Source organism: Mobula birostris, chromosome 23 (assembly GCF_030028105.1).
Source record: "Mobula birostris isolate sMobBir1 chromosome 23, sMobBir1.hap1, whole genome shotgun sequence".
In the NCBI taxonomy this organism is placed as follows: domain Eukaryota; kingdom Metazoa; phylum Chordata; class Chondrichthyes; order Myliobatiformes; family Myliobatidae; genus Mobula; species Mobula birostris.
In genome coordinates this window covers 29412390-29432372 of record NC_092392.1, presented here as the reverse complement: position 1 = coordinate 29432372, position 19983 = coordinate 29412390, and the positions used below count along the sequence as shown (strand labels likewise).

General features: G+C 42.3%; 1 protein-coding gene across 6 annotated transcripts in view; it reads right to left on the bottom strand.

Moving 5' to 3' along the window:
- dmtf1 (cyclin D binding myb-like transcription factor 1) overlaps positions 1-19983 on the bottom strand; it is a 109894-nt gene that overhangs the window by 57081 nt on the left and 32830 nt on the right. For 5 of the 6 annotated variants that reach the window (XM_072241742.1, XM_072241748.1, XM_072241745.1 and 2 more), the window contains exons 2-5: positions 17989-18104; positions 12019-12150; positions 8241-8347; positions 2313-2430 (exon numbers count right to left, since the gene is read on the bottom strand). In XM_072241742.1, the coding sequence (XP_072097843.1) occupies positions 2313-2430; positions 8241-8347; positions 12019-12150; positions 17989-18097 (466 nt within the window). In that variant the 5' untranslated portion in view covers positions 18098-18104. The remainder of the gene's footprint in view (positions 1-2312; positions 2431-8240; positions 8348-12018; positions 12151-17988; positions 18105-19983) is intronic. The other variant, XM_072241747.1, reaches the window with a different exon arrangement.

Below are 19983 nucleotides of genomic sequence, written 5' to 3'. Positions count from 1 at the left end.
CGGCACCCAGGCAAGGGTGGACACACACCAGGTTCCCGCCGATCGTGCCTTTCCACCCTGTGCGTCTATGGCCTGATCCCGCAACCGGCCTTCCAAAACTTCCCACCGACTTGTGAGAGACGCACCGCTTCCAGGGTCTCCTTACCTCGGGTGTCGTGTGTGTCCTGCCTTAGCGAACCTGTCCCTTTTTATCCCCCTGCTGGGGTATCGCCTGTCCATCACTTCAAACAGTTCAGGGTTCAAAGGGGGAGCCGATCTTGACAGCTCTCTCCTTCTGTTACTCTCTCTCCCGTCCCTTCATTACACATCTCCAAATGCTGCTCCATTGTTTTCCTTATCTCTCTCTTTCCTGAAGACAGGTGGCAGACCAACTGCTGATCCCACTGGTGCCAGCACAGGACAGCTACATCTTAATCTATGTGTATTCTTGTCACAACAGTCACACTATTCCAAGGTACTGACAGCAAGGCAGAAGCTTCAGGGGTGTTCTTAAGAGTCACCCTGAAAGAGTGCAACATCCCTCCTGACTCAGTGAAGCCCTGGTCACTCAAAATAGAGACACCTTTGGGTTGGCTTTGACAACCTCAAAGCCAACCTCGAAAAGGCAGCATCCATCATTGAAGACCCCATCATCCAGGACATGTTTTGATCTCATTGCTACCATAAGGGAGGAGGTACAGGAGCCTGAAGACACACACTCAGTGATTCAGGAACAGCTCCTTCCCCTCTGCCACCCGATTTCTGAATGGACATTGAAGTCATGAACACCATCTCACTACTTCTTGTTTAAAATCACACACACTTACTGTAATTCACATCTTTTTCTTATAATTCAATACTGAATTGTACTGCTGCCGCAAAGACAACAAATTTCACGACATATGCCGGTGATATTAAACCTGATTCCCATTCCCTTCGTTAACAGTACACAGAGGTCTGTAACAGACAACATAAGGAATGCACCAATTACCAACCCACCATCTGCCCAGCCCGTCAGGTAGCTTCTCCCCCCCCACCTCCCCAAGGCAAAACTCACAGGTCCTATCCTGGCTCCATCTGAGAATCCACAGAACAGGACTGCAAGCTCATCACCTTGCATCCCAAGGTGTTTGGATTAAACCAAAAGATTACCACTGTAAATTTGGCACAGAATTCCACAAGATAGAACAGAATAACACTTTGAAGCTTTTCCTAATTAACTTAATTTCATATTGTGATGTCATAATTATTGTTTTGATTTTTCAGCAAATCTTTTCTTATCAAATGAGGAAAAAAATTGGAAATGTCACAATTCTATATTTTACTAACAGCTATGATTATTTAAGGGGAACCCGACCGGTGAACTTCTGCACTCAGAGGGTGGTGTGAGTGTGAAATAAGCTGCCAGTGGGAGTGGAGGATATAGTTTTAATTGTAACATCCAAGAGAAGTTTGGAGAGGTGCAAGGATAGGAGGGGTATGGGAGGTGGGATGGGAGGGCTGCGGTTGATCAGATTAGGCAGAAGACCGGACCGACATGAACTAGATGGCCTGAAGGGCCCGTTTGTGCTGTTGTACTCAGTGATTAGTGACACATTGATAAATAACTAGTCTTGTATTTAAAGAAGATGCCCAAAGCATGGTGATATTGTGATGCAATAAAGTGGTTAACAAGACGTAACCTCTGTATGCAAAGTGCTTCATCCTGTTTAAGCAACTGGAGGAAGGAATTACAATATAATCGTATTCACACCACAAGATGCTTGAACAGGATAAAGCACTTTGAACAGAAGTTATGCGTTGATAAACACATTTTCATTTCATAATAACATTCGTCATCATCATTACGTGCCATGTCATATGATGTGGGTGATCATGATCTTTCAAAGACCATGATTGTTCTCGGCAAATTTTTCTACAGAAGTGGTTTGCCGTTGCCTTCTTCTGGGCAGTGTCTTTACAAGACGGGTTACAATACTCTTAAGAGATTGCCGGCCTGGTTTCAGTGGTTGCACAACCATGACTTGTGATGTACACCAGCTGCTCGTATAATGATCCACCAGCTGTCCCCATGGTTTCACATGACCCTGATTGTTAAGGGGGGGGGTGCTGGGGTGCTAAGCAGGTGCTACACCTTGCCCAAAGGTGACCTGCAGGCTAGCAGAGGGAAGGAACACCTTACACCTCCTTCAGTAGAATCATATCTCCACCACGTCACCCACATAATAACTTTACCCACTTCAATTGTTGTGTGTGCAAAAGTGAAATTTGCTTTGTCCAAGAGCAACCAACATAAAGATATACAATTTCCTGGAGATTCACGGTCTCCCTACCTTTGTTCTGCAGGGTGTCCTTATCTTCCTTTGTTGTAAACCATGCCTGACTGACAGGATCGAGATCTTCGTTGTTCTGGGGCGAAATTCCCTCAATTTGATCTTCATTGTGCAAGATCTGTGAATAAATTAGAAATGAAGAGCCTTCCAAAATACTTAGCAGTTAATGAAAATACTATCAGGAACAGTCTCAGAGTGGCACTGTAGTGTGGCGGTTTACGCACTCCATTGCAACCCCACGACCTGTGTTCGATCTCACTGCAGTCTGTAAGGAATTAGTATGTTCTCCCTGTGACACATGCGTTTCCTCTGGGTACTCCGGTCTCCTTCCAAAGACGTACAGGTTAATAGTCAATCATACACACAAATGATTCCGCAGATGCTGGAAATCCAAGGCACACAAAATGCTGGAGGAACTCAGCAAGTCAGGCAGCATCTGTGGAGGGGAATAAAGAGTCCATATTTTGGGGCGAAACCCTTCAACAGGACTGGAAAGGAAGAGGGGAAAGATGCTAGAAGAAAATTGTGGTGTGAGAACAAGAAAGAAAGTGATATTTAAGCTTTTGCAGGGTGGGCATTTCTCAAAGAGTCTTTGCAATGGATACAATTGGTCACATGGGTGTAACTGGGTGGCATGGGACTGTTACTGTTCTGTATCTCTAAATAAATAAATAATCCAGTAATTATGTTTACTAATGTACGTAATAGGGGATTAAGTTCTAACAGGTCTGAGGTAACATTGCAGTGCTATAAAACTGGTTAGATGCCACTGGCTGCCTCATTATACGAAGGATGTGGAATCTTTGGAGAGGGTGCAGAGGAGAATTAAAAATAGAGGGCTATGGGTAAGCCTAGGTAGTTCTAAGGTAAGGACATGCTCAGCACAGCTTTGTGGGTTGAAGGGCCTGTATTGTGCTGTAGGTTTTCTATGTTTCTATGTAGTTACCAGGATGCTTCCTGGACTGGAAAGCATGTCTTATGAGGAAAAGAAAGGTTGAATGAGCTGGGGCTTTCCTCTTTGAAGTGAAGGAGGATGAATAGATTGAGTGAACAGCCAGCACCCTTTCCCCAGGGCAGGGATGGTTAATATGAGAGTTAGGTGTTTTTTTACACAGTTAGTGGTAGATGTGTGGCATGCACTGCCAGTGGTGGTGCTAGACAGATACATTAGGGACACTAAAGAGACTCTCAGATAGGCACATGGATGAAAGAAGAATGCTCACCTTGCAGTGATGAGCTACTGCTGTGCATTCCTGCAGCATACACTCTGCACTCACTGTGTTACTCCCTCAGCCCTGAGTCAGGGGCTTCTGGGTTTAGTTGTACTTCAGAGGCAGGAGCCTTAAAAGCAACTGGAAGGGGTTGAGTGAAGAGCTGGAGGAGGAGGAGGAATCTGATAGGAGAGGGTAGAAGACCATGGAAGAAAGGGAAAGAGGAGGAGCACTATAGGGAGATGATGGGCAGGTGGGGAGATGAGGTGAGAGAAGGAAACAGAAATGGGGAATGGACAATTACTGGAAGTTCGAGAAATCAATGTTGGTGCTATCAGGTTGGAGGCTATCCAGATGGAAGACAAGGAGTTGCTCTTCCAACCTGAGTGTGGCCTCATCAAGGCAGTAGAGGAGGCCATGGACTGATATGTCAGAATGGTCTCCTCTACTGCCATGTCAGTCAATGGCCTCCTCAACTGTCGCAATGAGGCCACACTGAGGTTTTCATGTTTGTTGTACTGTTCTGGTGCTCCTCTTGCCTCCCTGTCTTCTATGGTCTTCTACCCTCTCCCAGCTTCACCGATCACCTACCACCTTGAACTTCTTCCTCTGACTTCTCATCTTTCTTTCCAGTCCTGAAGAAGGGTCTCTGTTTGAAACGTTGACTGTTTACTCTTCCACGGATGCAGCCTGGCCTGCTGAGTTCCTTCAGCATTTTTTGTGCATTGCTTTGGATTTCCAGCATCTGCAGATTTTCTTGTGTTGCTAATCTAAATGATACACATATGACCTGCCAGCTTGCACTCCCTGCCCTCCCCCACCTCGTTTTCTTCTCTCTTCCTTTCCAGTCCTGAAGAAGGGTATTGGCTTGAAATGTCAGCTGTTTATTCCCCTCCATAGATGCTACCTGAGCACTGTCGCAGGAAAGCAGCACCCATATTAAGAGCCCCCAACACCCAGGACATGCTTTCTTCTTGCTCCTGCCATTCAAGAAGAAAGTACAGGAGCCTCTGGACTCACACCACCAGTTATTACCTCTCAACCATCAAGCTCCTGAACCAGAGTGGATAACTTGACCCACTCCAACACTGAACTGTTTTCACAACCTATGGACCCTTCATCTAATGGTCTTGATAATTTTGCTTATTTATTGTTGTTAGTATTTATTTTCTTTTCTTTTTTGTATTTGCATAGTTCGTTGTCCTTTACACATTAGTTGTTAGTCCATCCTGTTGGGTATGGTCTTTCATCGATTCTACTTTGTTTCTTGGATTTACTGAATATGCCCGCAAGAAAAAATGCAAGAAATATGAAAGCCAGCTAGCAAACAACATCAAAGTGAATAGTAAAACCTCTTTCAAGTAAGTAAAAAATAAAAGAGAGATGAGAGTGGATATAGGACCACTAGAAAATGAGACCAGTGAAATAATAATGGGGGACAAGGAGATGGCAGATGGCAATTGAGTATTTCGCATCACCCTTCATTGTGGAAGCCCCTAGCAGTGTGCCAGATTTTGAAGTGTGTGAGGGAAGAGAAGTGAGTGCAGTTACTATTACAAGAGAGAAGGTGCTCAAAATGCTGAAAGACCTGAAAGTACATAAGTCACCCAGATCATATGAACTGCACCCTAGAGTTCTGAAGGAGGTAGCGGTAGAGATTGTGGAGGTATTAGTAATGATCTTTCAAAAATCATTGGACTCTGGCATGGTGTCAGAGAACTGGAAAATTGCAAATGTCACTCCACTCTTTAAGAAAGGAGGAAGGCAGCAGAAAGTAAATTATTGACCAGTTAGCCTGGCTGGTTGGGAAGATATTAGAGTTAATTGTTAAAGGATGAGGTTACAGAGTTGTAACATGCTGTAAGGTTTCACTGCTAAAGCTAATGTAATGGTTTCTATGTAATGTTTCACTGTTAATGTAATGGTTTCTCTGTAGCAGCAATGTTTGGGTTATGACTAGGGATAAAGGGACTTTGGAATGTATGCTATCCAATGGGAGAAATGTTGTTCTTGTGTGTCTGGGAGCTGGGTTTTTCCCCAGTCTTTCGTCGGGGAGCGATGGAGAGAGACAGCACGTGAATGGATAGAGTTGGAAGAACACCGGACAGAGTGGGCTGAGGAGTGAGGATCCAACGGTCGGCTACGCTTGGAGGTCGACAGGAACAAATGAACAAACAGTGAGCTCCAATGATGTGCGATAGACTTTTTCCTTAAAATGGGCCCTTTTACTTTCCATTTTCTTTACTGACCCTCTATCCAGATTAAGATTTATAAAGTTTAATCATTTAATTGCACACGGTGTACTGTCTGATATTTCACGGTGCGGATTTGTAACCGGGCAACACATCACGCAGCATCCACACAAATGAGATTTCTCAGTTTGGTGGGGCCGAAGTTGTCTTCCCCTAGACGGACACGTGCTGGCCGAGCCCGAGGGTTACAGAGTACTTGGTGACACAGGACAAGATGGGACAAAGTCAATATGGTTTCCTTAAGGGAAGATCCTGCCTGATGAACCTGTTGGAACTCTTTGAGGAGATTACAAGTAGGATAGATAAAGGGGATGCAGTGGATATTTGGACTTTCAGAAAGCCTTTGACAAGGTGTCACCATGAGGCTGCTTACCAAGTTAACAGCCCATGGTAGTACAGGAAAGTTACTAATGTGGTGAGAGCATTGGCTGATTGGTAGGAGGCAGCGAGTGGGAATAAAGAATCCTTGTCTGGTTGGCTGCCAGTGACTAGTGGTGTTCCACAGGGGTCAGTGTTGGGACTGTTTCTTTTTATGCTGTATATCAATTGTACGGGGTCTTTCTTTTGTTACATTTAAAATGGCGATTTTGTTATGTTAATCTGTGGAATGTGGCTTTGTTGTGTTTTAACGCTGCAGAGAGTTTGCGCTAGCAGCTTATTGTGGTTTAGAGGGTGATAAGAGGGTGCTATTAGCCAATGGGTGGTTATGTATCGTTTTGTTTTCGGATGCCATGCTGTATGATATGACTGTGGACTGAGTTTTGGCGGGGAGTCGGGAGGAGAGACGAGGAGGACGGCGGACGTGCGGAGAGGCTCCGGTCGATCACTTCGGGTGGTCCCGAGCCGTGGGTCGACGGAATTCAGGTGGTCGTCTGACGTCGAATTTGAGCTCCAACGGTAGCGCGCGAAGAACTTGGACTTTGATAAGTGTTGGCGCCCTTTTTTTTCCCATTACTTTCCTCTCTGTATCAAATGTATATTAATGCCCTAGAATTAGTAATATCTATAAAGTGTATGTGTTAAAATTTACTGGGTGTGCTGGCTGATGATTGATGTTTGTGATTGATTCGGGCGACGATTGACCCTGAGGGGACTGTTGAAGCAGGTGCTGGGCGGGATTTCCCCTAGACATTCACGAGCCAATATAACGGAACGTTACACAATGATTTAGATGATGGAATGGATGGCTTTGTTGCCAAGTTTGCAGATGATACAAAGATTGGTAGTGTTGAGGAAACAGGTAGGATGCAGAAGGACTTAGACAGATGTGGAGAATGGGCAAGAAAGTGGGAAATGAAATTCAATGCTGGAAAATGCATGGTCATGAACTTCGGTAGTAGAAATAAATGTTCAGACTATTTTCTAAATGGTGAGAAAATCCAAAAATCTGAGATGTAAAGGCACTTTGGAGTCCTTGTGCAAAATACCCTAAAGGTTAACTTGCAGGTTGAGTCGGTGGTGAGGAAGGCAAATGTAATGTCAGCATTCATTTCAAAGGGTCGACAATACAAGAGCAGGGATGTGATGCTGAGGCTTTATAAGGCACTGGGGAGGTCTCAGCTTGGGCATTGTGAACAGTTTTGGGTTCCCTGTCTAAGAAAAGATGTGCAGCTTTGGAGAAGGTCCAGAGGAGGTTCACAAGTATGATTCTGGGAATTAATGGGTTATCATATGAGGAACGTTTGATGGCTCTGGGTCTGTACTCACTGGAAATTAGGAGGATGAGGGGGGAATCTCATTAAAACCTTTCAAATGCTGAAAGGCCTAGACAGAGTAGATGTGGAAAGGATATTTCCCATGGTGGGGGAGTCTAGGATAAGAGGGCACAGCCTCAGGATAGAGGGGCGTGCATTTAAAACGGAGATGCGGAGAAATTTCTTTAGCCAGAGGGTGGTGAATTTATGGAATTTATTTCCATAGGCAGCAGTGCAGGCCAGGTCATTGAGTGTATTTAAGGCAGAGATTGATAGGTTCTTGATTGGACACAGCATCAAAGGTTAAAGGGAGAAGGCTGGGAAAAGGGGTTGAGGAGGGGGTAAAGGATAAGCCATGACTGAATGGCAGTGTGGATTCGATGGGCCAAATGGCCCATTTCTGCTCCTATGTCTTATGGTGTAAGATGAATTTCAGGGTTGCATGTGATGGTATACATGTACTTTGATAATAAATTTACTTTCAACTTGACCTGCTGAATTCCTCCAGCATTTTGTGATTACTCAAGATTTACAGCATCTGCAGAATCTTGTGTTGATGAAATATTACACTAATCCTTATTGCAAGAAGATTTAAATACAAGAGTAAATATATTTGCATTGCCTGCCCAATTAACAATACCTCAATGATACCACACGTTTAACGTTGAACATGTGAAACCAAATGCTTCAGTGCAAATCCAGCCTTTCCTGCTAGCTTATAGCAGGAGAAACTTCTGAGAACACAGTGAAATACTTTAAAGAATCTCTGACCTGTATCTGAGTAATAGTTTCAGCGTCTTCAATTTCTGTTGCTTGAGACAGCTCCGATGCTGCCTCTCCAGTCATGGTTACCTCAAAACTTTGATCGTTGTCTGAGACTGCAAATGATAAAAATTATATACAAGTCAGAATATTCCAACGAAATCCCTATGGGAATTAAAAAAAAACATGAATAAGAAACCAGAATGCTGTGATTGATCCCCATTACTCTATTGAGAATGTTTCAGCTAGAAGGCCTGTGGAAATTCCCCAGTGTAATTACCATTGCAGCCAAAGGCTAGTAAGAGAATCTTATAAACAGGAATAAAGTTGTGAGAGGTATGGTTCAAAGAATATTTATTATTGAAGTAGATAGGCAGTATACAACCCTGAGATTTGTCTTCCTGCCAACAGCTACGAAACAAAGAAACACCATGGAACCTGTTCAAACAAAACATCAACACTGAACATGCAAAAAAAAAAGAACAAATTGCACAAATGGCAAAAAACAAGAGTAAAAACACAGAATATAAAACATCAAAGCACAGTCTAGGCAGTTTCAGTTTAGTTCAGTTCAATTTAGCGCTGTGTCATTTGTTAATTGCAGGCCACAGAGCAAGTCTGCCCTGATTAAAATTGCATAAAATAGCAATTAAAAAAGGAGTAACCAGAAAACAGAAACACTCACAAACTTCTACAAATATACCATGGAGAGCATTCTGATGGTTGTATCACCGTCTTGTAGCGGAGGTAGGGGCGGGGGGAATAGCTACTGCACAAGACTGAAATATGTTGTGGAAACTTGTAGAATTAGTCAGCTCTATCGTAGGTAGCAGCCTCCACAGTATCCAAGACATGTTCAAGGAGTGGTGCTGAGGAAGGCAGCATCCATCATTAACGATCCCCACCAACCAGGACAGGCCCTCTTCACACTGTTACCGTCAGGAAGGAGGTTTAGAAGCCTGAAGGCACACACTCACCCATTCAGGAACAGCTGCTTCTCCTCTGCCATCCGACTTAAATGGACATTGAACCAACAAACACGGCCTCACTACTTTTTTATTTCTGTTATTTACTACTTATTTTAACTACTATATATATTTCATGACCTATGCCAGTGATATTAAATCTGATTCTGATACAACATGAACTACGAGTTCAGACCTATTGACAGGGTAAATGCAAACAGGCTTTGGCTTTTTCCACTCAGGCTGGGTGAGACTACAAATTGAGGTTATGTGCTAAGGGTGAAAGGTGAAATGTTTAAGGGGAAACGAGGGGGAACTTCCTCACTCAAGAGGGTGGTGATAGTGTGGACTGAGTTGCCAGCGGAAGTGGTGCATGCGGGTTCAATTTCAACACTTAAGAGAAGAGAAGCTTGGATTGCTGCATGGATGGGAGAAATTTGGAGGGCTGTGGTCCAGGTGCAGGTTGATGGGACTAGGCCAAGTAATAGCTCATCATAGACTAGATGGGCTGAAGGGCCTGTTTCAGAATCAGGTTTAATATCACCAACACTTGTTGTGAAATTTGTTAATTTTGTTTCTGTGCTGTAGTGCTCTACGACTGTAGGAATATTGTCACAGAGCACTACAGACTATATGTAAAATATAGGGAAGGAGAGATGATTTCAGTGTAAAACAGGTGTTCAGACTGAAGTAAAGTAACTGGAAGATTCTATCATCATCGGGATTCAAGAGCAGTTAATATCCTTCAACCAGGCTCCTGAACCAGCACGGATAACTTCACTCACCACAACTCTGAACTGATTCCACACCTACAGACTCAGTTTCATGGACTCTACAATTCATGTTCTCAGTATTATTTATTATTGTGTGCGCTTTTTTGTATTTGTACAGTTTGTCCTTCGCACATTAGTTGTTTGTCATTCTTAGTGCGTAAGTTTATTCATTGATTCTATTGTTTTTTTTTGTTCTACTGTGAAAGCTTGCAAGAAAACAAATCTCAGGGTTGTATATAGTGACATATATATACTTTGATAAATTTACTTTGAACTTTGAAATTAGTCATATTTGTGCTCATTTATTACTGGCCATGCTGCAAATGCATTGCCTCAGAAATTGTTTAAATAATTTTTCTTAAAACTATTCAGTGTAAATAGAGGCATTCTCACCTACTGTGCACAAGCCTGCTTATTTATTCTGTGTAATTTTTTCCGCACAGTTCAAGATTATTTACCTTGCTGTCTACAAATATAAAGTTTGTTAGTAAATGGAACAGTTTGTTTACAAAAGTCATTAACTGGTAATTAATCTCCACTACAATCAGTTTCAGCATAATCAAGAGGTTTGAAAGAAATGTTACTGAAAATAAACCAGTGGATCTGCAGTTTGGCAAACACTAAACATAAATGAGCCCTGCCCCACCTTTGAGGACACTTCAAGTGCAATGCCACAAGAAGGTGATATCGAACATTAAAAAGTCTCATCATCCAGGATGTGCCCTCTTCTCATTCCCACCATCAGGGAGGAGGAACAGGAGCCTGAAAACACATACTCAACAGCTTCTTCCCCTCTGCCATCAGATTTCTGAATGGTTGATGCCCATGAACACCACCCCATTGCCTTTTACACTATTTATCTTATAACTTATAGTAAGTTACACATTGCCATTTACTGTTGCCACAAAACAACCAAGTTTACAACATTTGTCAGGGATAATAAACCTGATTTTTGATTAGGTTATACCACATGAATTAATTCCCAATTGCAACAATTTAGTCCTGTTATTTTACAAGCTCTGGAGTCAAACTAATTCAAGATGCTGGAGGAACTCAGCAGCTCAGGTAGCACTTATGGAAAGGAATAAACAGTCCGCATTTCAGGTCGTGACCCTTCGTCAGGACTGCATGATGACTCTTTCTGGATTTGTGGCATCTGCAGAATTTTGTGTTTATGAGTCAAATAGCTCTGCAAGTCCTAGTCCAGTGGTGGCTGTTGGCCTGGAGATGGCCTCTCCTCGGGTTAGAGGACTGTGGACGTGTGCCAGTGGGTGGGAGGGAGAAAAGGGGTCCGTTTTGCCGTTGTTACTGCTTGTGCTGCTCTGCTGAACATCGCGGCCATGCCGTGTTGGCGATGGAATGTGTGGCGACACTTAAGCCCCATTGGGCACATCTACGCAGGGCAGTGTCGCAGGAAAGCAACATCCATCATCACGGACCCACACCACCAGGTCGTGCTCTTTTTTCACTGATGCGATCGGGAAGGAGGCACAGGAGCCGCAAGACCAACACCACCAGGTCCAGGAACAGTAATAACCGTTCAATCATCAGGATCTTAAACCAGTGGAGATAACTTCACACAGCTTCACTCACCCCATTATTGAAATAATCCCACAACCTATGGATTTACTTTCAAGGGCTCTTCATCTGATGTTCTCGATACTTAATGCTTACTATTTTATTCTTATTATTTATTTTTGTACTTGCATGGTTTGCTGTCTTTTGCAGACCAGTTGAACACCAAGTTGGGTGGTCTTTCGTTGATTCTATTATGGTTATTACTCTATTATGGATTTACTGAGTATGCCCGCAAGAAAATGAATCTCAGGGTTGCACATGGTGACATATATGTACTTTGATAATAAAGTTACTTTGAACTTTTGACACTGATGGCTGTCCCAAGCGTATTCTTAGGCTGTGTTGGTTGTTAACGCAAACGACGCACTTCACCCTCTTTCAATGTACAAGTGATAAATAAATAAATAAATCTGAATAGTTATATAGAACTAAATGATCTAACACAACTAAACCAGGGGATGAAGATCTTACTTGGGAGAGTAACAACCGACTGTACTGTCGCAAATGGGCCTGTGATACCCGTGGATTCAAGACTTGCATCATCTTCAGCTGACAAACAGAGCCTTTTGTGCAGAGGTTCTTGATTATCCTCAGAGTCTAAATCTGTATTTGATGCATAAAACAGTGGATGAAAAGATTAATTTGTAATACATTTTCAGTTAAGTCTTGTTAAGAATAATTAAACAGCCATGATAGAACGGTGGGGCAAACTCGATGGGCTGAATGGCCTCATTCTGCTCCTTTGCCTTGCTGTCTTTTCATGTATAATACAGAAAAGAAGAATTAGAATACAATAGTACCATAAGAAAACATTTTGTCTGGACAGGTCATCGCTTGACATGGCAATTGCTCTATGTGTGACCACAAGAGAGCGCTGAGAATTGTGGACACAGCTCAGCACATCACAGGAACCAGCTGCTCTGCTATAGACTCTGTCTATACTTCTCGATGCCTCAGTAAAGCAGCCAGCATCATCATAAGGGCGAAACGTGGAATATTCAAGGGGAAGCTGAGGGAAAACTTCTTCATTTAAAGTAGTGGTCGCCAACCTTTTTAAGCCCAAGATCCCCTACCTCGGCCTTAGTGAAAGGCAAGATCGACCTACTAAATCGTTTAGAGAAAAAACAGCTCAGATTGTACTTCCAACTTGAGGCCTTTTATTTGGGCTAATTGTATTTGAATTACATAAAATGCTTTTGTCAAACTTTCAAATTAATTCAACCAAGAAAACACTGTAACTAGCATATCAAACAGGCCATAGCTGTCTTTCTTTAAGAATATTACAATACTTCATACCTTTTGTAGTAACTTCTACTTTGAAAAAAGACCACTCGACAACTTCATGTCCAAAGGAACAACTTTATCTGGGACGGCAAAACCAGTGCGGCGGAGGAGCTTATACACACACGTGCAGAAAAGACCGGAAGCAAAACCCCGCAACCCGGAAACAACCTCTGTTTACAAACAGCTTTCTGTAGCGGGAGTATTGCTATATTACTATTATCTTAATTGGTATTAATTTATCTTTATAATGCTCACATTACAACACTTCTCCCCCTTTAAATTCCAACATTCCCCAAATGTAAGAGAACTGGGAAACCAAAAACAGTGGTGTCATTAGCTTGTGTACCCCTGAAACTTATACTAGTGTCTCAGTAACAGTTTACCAATACAAAACACCTGAAAAACCTGGCAGATTCAACATTCAGTCTAACAAAGGAAACCGTCCATTCCAATATGCATTCTGTCAGGAGGTTTGCGAGGGCACTGTGCTGCAACGGTCTGTTGACTTGCTGCCTGAAATAAAGAAACGAGGAGCACGAGGAACTGTCAGATGATGTGTGGCTACTGGACTTAGGGTTTCTGACAGACCTAACGACTAAATTAAACGCACTTTACTGTGAGCTCATGGGAAAAGACTGACACCTGCCCCACATGATAAGCGCAGTAAATGCGTTTAAGGCCAAGCTCGGTGTTTGGATTTCAAATTTAAAGAACGGGAGGCTGACACACTTTCCCAACTTGGAGAAACCGTTATAGGCATCAAGGAAAAAAAATAATTTTCGCCCTGAGCAGTACTGTGCTTACCTAGACAAACTGGCAATAGAGTTCGATCAGCGTTTTGGGGAGTTAAACGTCATGAAAGATATTGCTGCATTTATCTCAAACCCATTTCTGCTGATTGGTTTAGAACAGTTAGCAGTCAAATTCTAGCAAGTATTTGGTGTGCCAAGTGATATTGAAATGGAAATAATTGATTTGCAAAATGACATCGAGCTTAAAGCAAGATCAAGGGACGGTGACTCACCACATGTGCACTAAAAGTCAGTGCGTACTTTGGGTCAACTTATCTGTATGAAATTGCATTTTCACAGATGAAAATTATTAAATCTAAGTACAGGAGCTGTCTTACTGACAGACACCTCACAGATTGTCTCAGATGGCTGCCTGTAGTTATGAGCCAAATTTCAGGGAACTAGCAGAAAGTATTCAGCCCCAGTCATCACACTGAGTGCAACAGTCAATTTTTCGTGTTGAACTAAAATTAAATAATGAAACTTAGAATTAAAGCTGTTGTAATGTGAGCATATAAAGATAAGTTAATACCAATTAGGATAATGGTAATATAGCAATACTCCCGCTACGGAAAACTGTTTGTAAACAGAGGTTGTTTCTGGGGTTGCGGGGTTTTACTTCCGGTCTTTTCTGTGCATGTGTGTATAAGCCCCTCCGCCGCATTAGTTTTGCCGTACCAGATAAAGTTGCTCCTTTGGACATGAAATTGTCAAGTGATCCTTTTTCAAAGTAGAAGTTACTACATATGACTCACATATGTGCTCTAGGGGTAAAATTTGCTTTTGCATCAAAAGGTTTATCAGGTACAACGTACTTGTGTATTTATTTTTCTTCTTTTTTTTTTGGGATCTACTGGAAAAGTCTCAAAGATCGACCGATTGGCGACCACTAATTTAGAGGATGGTGCAAGTGTGGAAAGAGCTGCCAGTGGAAGCGATGGATGCAGGTCCGACTGCAACACAAGAGAAGATTTGGTAAGAACATGGAATGGAGGGGTACGGTCCAGGAGCTGGTCGATAGGCCTACGTAGAGTAACTGTTCAGCATGGACTCGATGGACCAAAGGGCCTGTTTCTGCATTGTAGTGCTCTCTGACAGAAACAGTACCACACTGGACAGGTCATTTGACCCACGATATTATGCCCATTTTGATGCTAAGTTTTACTTAACATCTTCCTCCTGTGTACCATCCCTCCATTCCTCTTGTATTTCTGTGTCCACCTAAAAGTCTCAAACTCCACCAAACTGTCTGATTCCATCACTACCCCTAATTCCAGATGCCTAACGCTCGGCATAAAAAAAACGTGCTCCTCACATCGGCTTTAAACATTCCCCTTCTAACCTTAAAAACATGTCCTCAAGTGTTTAACATTTCGATGCTGGGGAATGAATTCTGACTGTCTACGTTAATGATGCCTCTGATCATTTAAAAAAAATCTCCATCAGGTCTCCCCCTCAGTCCCCAAGACTCAAGGGAGAACAACCCAAGCTTGTCCAACCTCTCCTTATAGATCACAGCATCTAATCCAGGTAGCATCCTGGTGAATCACTTCTGCACTCTCTCCAAAGCCTTGACATCTTTCCTGTTAATGACTGGATAGGTTTTACAGTATGACTTGGATTGGGGCCTGAACACTGAAGGGTGGCTGACAACTTGGGAGCTGGGAAAAGTGAAGATATGCATAGTTTAATTAGTAACCACCAGAGGGCAATGGACCTCCATGAGGACTCCACCCGGGACTTGCATGGCCGGCAGTAGTGAAAATCTAGAGCAAGCTACTGGCATGATGAAGAAAGCCCTGAACAGCATTGGACAGACAGAGATGGAGGACCTTCACTGCTGTCCTAAACGCCAACGGCATAACAGGCAGGAAGTAACTAAGTTGGTGCAACAGAGAGGGTTGACCCAATTTCAAGGAATCGGGATGTGTTAGCAATTTGTCGAGATGAGAGCGCGATCAGTGGGAGTGGTGAACAGCTTAAACAGTAAATTCACAGTAGGATGGAATATCACGAAAGAAATAATGGGTGCTTTTCAGAAATCCTGGAGGACATAAAGACTGGGAAAGACAGACAAGCAATGGCAACCCAAATAGGAGACAATGCTGGATTTGGAACAGCACATTCAGAAAACAGGCTATCCAGGACCTGGTGGTGTACAACAACATAGAATTAATTCAGGATCTCACAGTGAAGATCACATTCAGTACAAAACGAGAACAAGTCTGAGGTTAGCATTCTAAACAAGGGCAACTGCAAGAGCACAAAATAGGAGGGAGCTAAAGTGGAACGTCAAATTAGACTGAGGAATCAGTCATTGTAGATGTACCTTGCCTTTTTAACTGCTTGTTGGTCTTTGGTCCATCTCTGGTTAGACCACACGTAGCACTGTGTTCAGTTCTGACAGCCTGCTTTAGAGTTCTGTGGAAGCTTTAGAGAGTGCAGAGGAGATTTACCAGGAAGCTGCCTGGATTTTTTTTTTATTGTAATACAGCACTCAATAGGCCCTTCTGGCACTTTAAACCACGCTGCCCAGCAATCCCCTAATTTAATCCTAGCCTAATCATGGGACAATAGACAATGACCAATTAACCTATCAACCAGGCATGGTGCAAGAGGCAGATGCATTAAGTACATTAAGAAACTCTTAGGTAGGAACATGGATTAAAGAAAATAGAGGGCTATGTGGGAGGAAAGGGTTTAGATTGATCTTGGAGTAGGTTAAAAAGTTATCATAATAACATGGTACTGTATATACAATAGCCATTTATTAATGATTTATACACTAGAACACCGAGATCCTCTGAACTTCACTCATTTGCAGTCTCTCTCTATTCTGATAATTTAGATGATGTGTAACATCAATACTAATTACTTATGGCATGGAAGAAGCCCATTTGGCACAGAGTCTATGACACCTTGTAGATCTTTGCTATCAGAAGTAACAAGCCTGGGTCTTGTCCTTGATTCAGATTTAAATTTTAAATCCTACATGAAGAAAGCAACCAGAGCACCATTTCTAAGAAATATTGCAAAGGTACATTTGTTTCTGTCCCATAATAATGCTGAAAAACTAACTCACGTCTTTATATTGAATCGACTAGATTACTACAATGCACTTTTTACTGGCCTTCCAAAGCAAAGTATTGACAAACTTCAACTCATTCAGAACGCTGGTGCCAGACCTTTAATAAAAACTTGGATGTGGGAATATATCGCTCCTGCGTTAACTACTCTGCATTGGCCTTCTGTATCTTTTACAATTGATCTTAATGTTCTCTTACTGGTTTTTAAAGTTCTTAATGGTCTGGGACCTGAATACATCACAGAATTGCTTTCACTTTACAATCGTGCTGGAGCTCCCAGATCGTCTTCTGCTGATCTCCTAAATTTAAACAATCTCTCCCAAAAAATAATTGGCAAGTCAGCTTTTTTGAACTACGTTCCTAAACTGTGGAATTCAATACCTAAAACTATAAAGGACGCAGACTCAGTGACACTTTTAAATGCCAGCTCAAAACTCATTTAATTAACCTTGCTTTTAACTAACATTTTTTTTTGTCTTTTATTTTCATGTTTATTTTTATTTTATTTTCACATACGTACTTTTATCGCCATTGTAAAACACTTTGAACTACATCACCTGTTTGAAAATTGCTCTATGGAAAAAATTATTATCAGTCTCTGTTGATGCAAACTTCTATAGATATACTGTATCCTGACATTGGAAGTTTCATTACAGTCTGGTACGGCAATTCGAACGTGCAGGAACATAAGAAACTGCAGAGAGGAGTGAACTCGGCCCAAAACATCATAGGCACATCCATCCCCACCATCGACAGTACTTATAATAGGCATGGCTTCAAGAAGACAAGGTACAGAAGCATGAAGACCTGCACCACCAGGTTCAAGAACAGCTAATTCCCTTCAACCATTCAGTTCTTGAACCATGGTACATCCCTAATCACTACTATTTAGCAAAACGAGGACCACTTTGACCATTCTGTCTGTTCCGTATTCTCTTTTGTAAACATTTACGTTCAAATCATGCTTTCATTGTGAATGCTGCTTATCGGATGCTGTGTGTCTGTGATACTGCTGCAAGTAAGTTTTTCAATGCACCTGTGCACACGTGGACTTCTGTGTAGGACAATAAACTCGACTTCAGCTTTGAATCCTGGTTATTGACACAGGAAAGGTAAGAGGCGGATGGATAAAAGGGTTAAGAAGCTGGCAGGAGATTCAGAAAAAATATTAAATTATATACTGCTCCCATCACTTTGCCAGCGACATGCACATTGGGTAATTGAATATTCTTTGAACGGCAATACTGAGAAAAGTAAAGAATGATCCAGGTTATCTGTACCGTTCTGAGGACAATGTAGAATCAGATTGCCTTCGGTGTCCTGGGCTAGAGTTACTGAGCTGATCGTTTCCAAGGTAACTGTGTTAGATTCACCTTCAATTGTGTTCATACTCAATCTGAAACGAACAGAAATAACATAAGATTACAAATAATACAAGATTTTGAATAAGAGAATAAGTAAACATTGGCAGCTAAAGAAAATTGTTGGCCTGATGAAACACTGACCATGTAAGAGGATTTTCTTGGGAAATTCAACTGATACAGAGAACAGTAGGCTGTATGGATGCCAGAGGAAGTGATAGTGGTTCAAAGTTCAAAGTAAATTTACTATCAAAGTATGCACTGTATGTGATTTCTTAATTGGTAGGTTCAACTACATTTGAAAGACATTTAGATAGGTACATGGATAGAAAAGATTTATATAAGCTAACCTAAGAGAAATGGCACTAGTTCAAGAAGATAACTTGGCCAGCTTCGGCAAGTTGGGCTGAACAGCCTGCTTCTGTACTCCAGAACTCTATGCCACTGCTGCTACAACAATAAGCAGTCAGTCGCCAGGATTCAGGACTAGTTTCTCTTTTTTATTTGAGAAAGGCCTTGATTTAATGCCACTGAGCACTTGTGAGAAGATACATCCATCTATGGACTCTGTCTACACACCTCAGTAAAGCAGCCAGCACAATCAAAACCCCGGCCATCCCGGACATTCTCTCTTCTCTCCTGTCCCGTCAAGCAGAAGATACAAAAGCCTGAAAGCACGTAACACCAGGCTCAGAGACAGCTTCTACCCCACTATTATAAAAATACTGAACGGTTCCCTAGTACGATAAGATGGACTTTTGGCCTCACAATCTACCTCATTATGATCTTGTGCTTTATTGTCTGCCTGCAATGCACTCTCTCTGTAATTGGACCATAAAACATAGGATCAGAATTGGGCCATTCAGCCCATCATTTCTGTTCTGCCATTTGATTATGGCTGATTTATTTGTAAATTGTAGTAAGACTATTGAACGGTTTCCTAGTCCAATAACATACACTCTTGACCTCAGTCCACCTCATTATGGTCTTGTACCTTACTGTCTGCCTGCACTGCACTTCCTCTGTAACTGTAACACTTTATTCTGCATTCTTTTGTTGTTTTCCCTTGTACTACCTCAATGCACTGTTGTGATGAAATGATCTGTATGGATGGTGGGCAAAATGGAGTATTTTCACTATACCTTGGTACATGTGACAATAATAGACCAATATACCATGGCGTTCGGAGCAGTACTGAATCTTCTCAGCACCAGTGCATTACTACAGAGTTCCTCAGTTCCTAGGCCTAACCATGGACTGAAGGGCCTGTGCTGTGGGGTACTGATCTACAGATGCTTCCCTCCACGATGCGGTCAGGAAGGGAATGCCTACTGATGATAACAATGATCCATTTCATTTGCAATCCCTCAGATAACCAAGCGGTCCATGTTGCAAAGACCAAGATAAAGCTGAGAAGTGACAGGTCACATTAACACTTATCGAATGCTAAGCAACTTCCTTCTCTGAAAGAACAGTAGAGCCACGTTGATATTCAATGAGTACCATTAACATCCTGGTGATACCACTCACCAGGAATTTAACTGGATTAATAAAATGAAACAAGAACAGCTGAATCTGCAGGCAATGTAGCCTGAGGCTTAGTTCCAAACACTCCAATCCTTTATAAAAGTTGGGAATAGGATGGAATACTCTCCGCTGGATAAACACAACACACTACAGAAACTTGCACCATTCTCTACTACCTGAAAACTCACAACTGCGTGGCCAGAATCTGCTCCAACGCCATCAACAAGTTTGCAGATGATACCACCGCAGTGGGTCATACCTCAAATAATCATGAGTTGGAGCTCAGGAAGGAAACAGAGAGCTTAGTGACATGTATCATGACAAAACCTTTCCCTCAATGTCAACAAAAGAGCTGGTCATTGACTTTAGGATCTGCACATGTTCCTG